The following is a 1,921-nucleotide window of genomic DNA, read 5'->3' on the forward strand; positions in this document are numbered from 1 at the left end:
AGCTTGGACTGAAGGTTTTCCAAAAACTCAGGGCATTTGTAAGGTTTCTCACTGGAGTGATTGATATGGTTCTGTAAAGACAGTTCTCTGGTCAAACCATTCCTCAAGTTCCTACAACTGCAGATTTTCTGGTCCCCAGTAAAGTCTGAGCTCTGATGAAAGTCTGAGATTTGCTTTGTGTTCTCCATCTTAAATGAGTTTTCTTACATTGTAAATACATACATATATATATATATTTTATGGTATAATAACTTCTTGTCTGGTCAAGACATCTGTGAGGCTTCTGATACATGGGGAGGGCTGAGCTCAAGACCTTTCTCAGTCACATTACAGATATATGGTTTTTCAACGATGTGGACTGTCTGTTGTTGAAGAAGGGCTGAGCTCTGGTGAAAGCTTTTATCACAGACACTGTATTTATAATGCAGCTCCTCTGTCTGAGTTCTCATTTTCTGTTGGGCAACGAAGTCCATGCCTAGGAGGAAGCCACTCTCACATGCAGACCACTGATGTGGTTTCTCTTCCATGTGAATTCTCTGAATCTCAATAAGGTCTGAACTACAGCTGAAGCTCTTCTCATATTCAAGGCATTTAAAAGTATGAGTGTGAGTTGCCTGGTGCCTGATGAGGTTGGCACTCTGGGTAAAACTTCTCATACATTCCAGGCATTTATACGGCTTCTCACCTGTTTGGGCTCTCTGGTGTACAATAAGGTCTGATTTCTGGCCAAAGCACTTCTGACAGGCACTACACTTATAGGGTTTCTCCCCAGTATGTACTCTCTTATGAACAATAAAGGCTGACCGGTGTTGGTAACATTTCTCACACTTATTGCATTTGTAGGGTCTTTCACCAGTATGAGTTCTCTGGTGGCTAATAAGATCGGATTTCCCACTAAAAGCTTTTTCACACTCCAGACACTTAAATGATTTCTCACCCGTGTGAGTTCTTCGGTGCCTTATGAGGTTTGTGCTTCAGCTGAAGCATTTATCACACTCACTACACAGATACGGTTTCTCGCCTGTATGGCTTCGCTGGTGGACAAGCAGATCAGAGCTCTGACCAAAATTCTTGCCACAGATATCACATGTATAGAATTTTTTACCTGTGTGCGTTCTCTGGTGTCCTGAAAGGACTAAGTGGTGCCAAAAGCTCTTCTCACATTTGCTACATTTATAAGGTTTCTCATAACTATGGATCCTCTGATGTGAAATAAGATCTGAGCTTTGGATGAAGGTTTTCTCACACATATCACATCTACAAGGTTTCTCCCCAGTGTGGGTTCTCTCACACATAATAAGAGCTAAGTTTTCACAAAAATTTTGCTCATGTTCAAGGCACTGGTATATCTGATCATCTATTTGAGTAATCTCATGCACATGAATAAAAATCTTTTTACCCTTCTGAGGGCATACATGATGTATTTTCCTTTTTTGAGTTCTCTGATTATATCTCTCTTCTGAAGTGTACATTTTCTATGCCTCTCTCCTAGGGAGTTTTCCACTGGTCTTCCTGACCCATCATTTTCTTCATAGTCATTTTCTCTATAAGAACTTGAAAGATACATCTGTCTTAGGCCTTTCAGTCATGAGCAGTTCCTCTTTACAAGTTTCCAGCATCACAGGCACTCGTTCTTTACGTGGTATTTACAACCCATAACAAGAAAGACTCTAGACTGTCTTCCTTTTGGTTCCAAAAGGTCTCCAGTCCATAGTTATTAACAATACTCAATTCTTCCCTCTCCTGGGAGGCCGACGAGAGCCGGAAGCATCCTCCTTTGCGCAGCTCGGCGAGGGTACCTGAGGCCAGGCCATCCAGTGTGTGATTTAAGGGCCAACAAGGCCAGCTAGCTTCCCGAGCCCTTTCAGCCTGGCTGGGAAGTGGCCGGCTAGGAAAAGTTTTGATCACTGAAATTGAGCAG

At 42.4% G+C, this 1,921-nt stretch overlaps 1 protein-coding gene across 1 annotated transcript; it reads right to left on the reverse strand.

Annotated features, from left to right (window-relative positions):
* Positions 1-263: 263 nt before the first annotated feature.
* LOC129535956 (zinc finger protein 322-like) lies at positions 264-1,472 on the reverse strand. Its single transcript, XM_055394733.2, is given in 1 exon segment — positions 264-1,472. A coding segment is annotated over 1 exon segment (1,209 nt).
* Between the last annotated feature and the right edge of the window lie 449 nt (positions 1,473-1,921).

Source organism: Moschus berezovskii, chromosome 6 (assembly GCF_049115385.1).
Source record: "Moschus berezovskii isolate FMDL1 chromosome 6, NW_MosBer_1.0, whole genome shotgun sequence".
NCBI lineage: Eukaryota > Metazoa > Chordata > Mammalia > Artiodactyla > Moschidae > Moschus > Moschus berezovskii.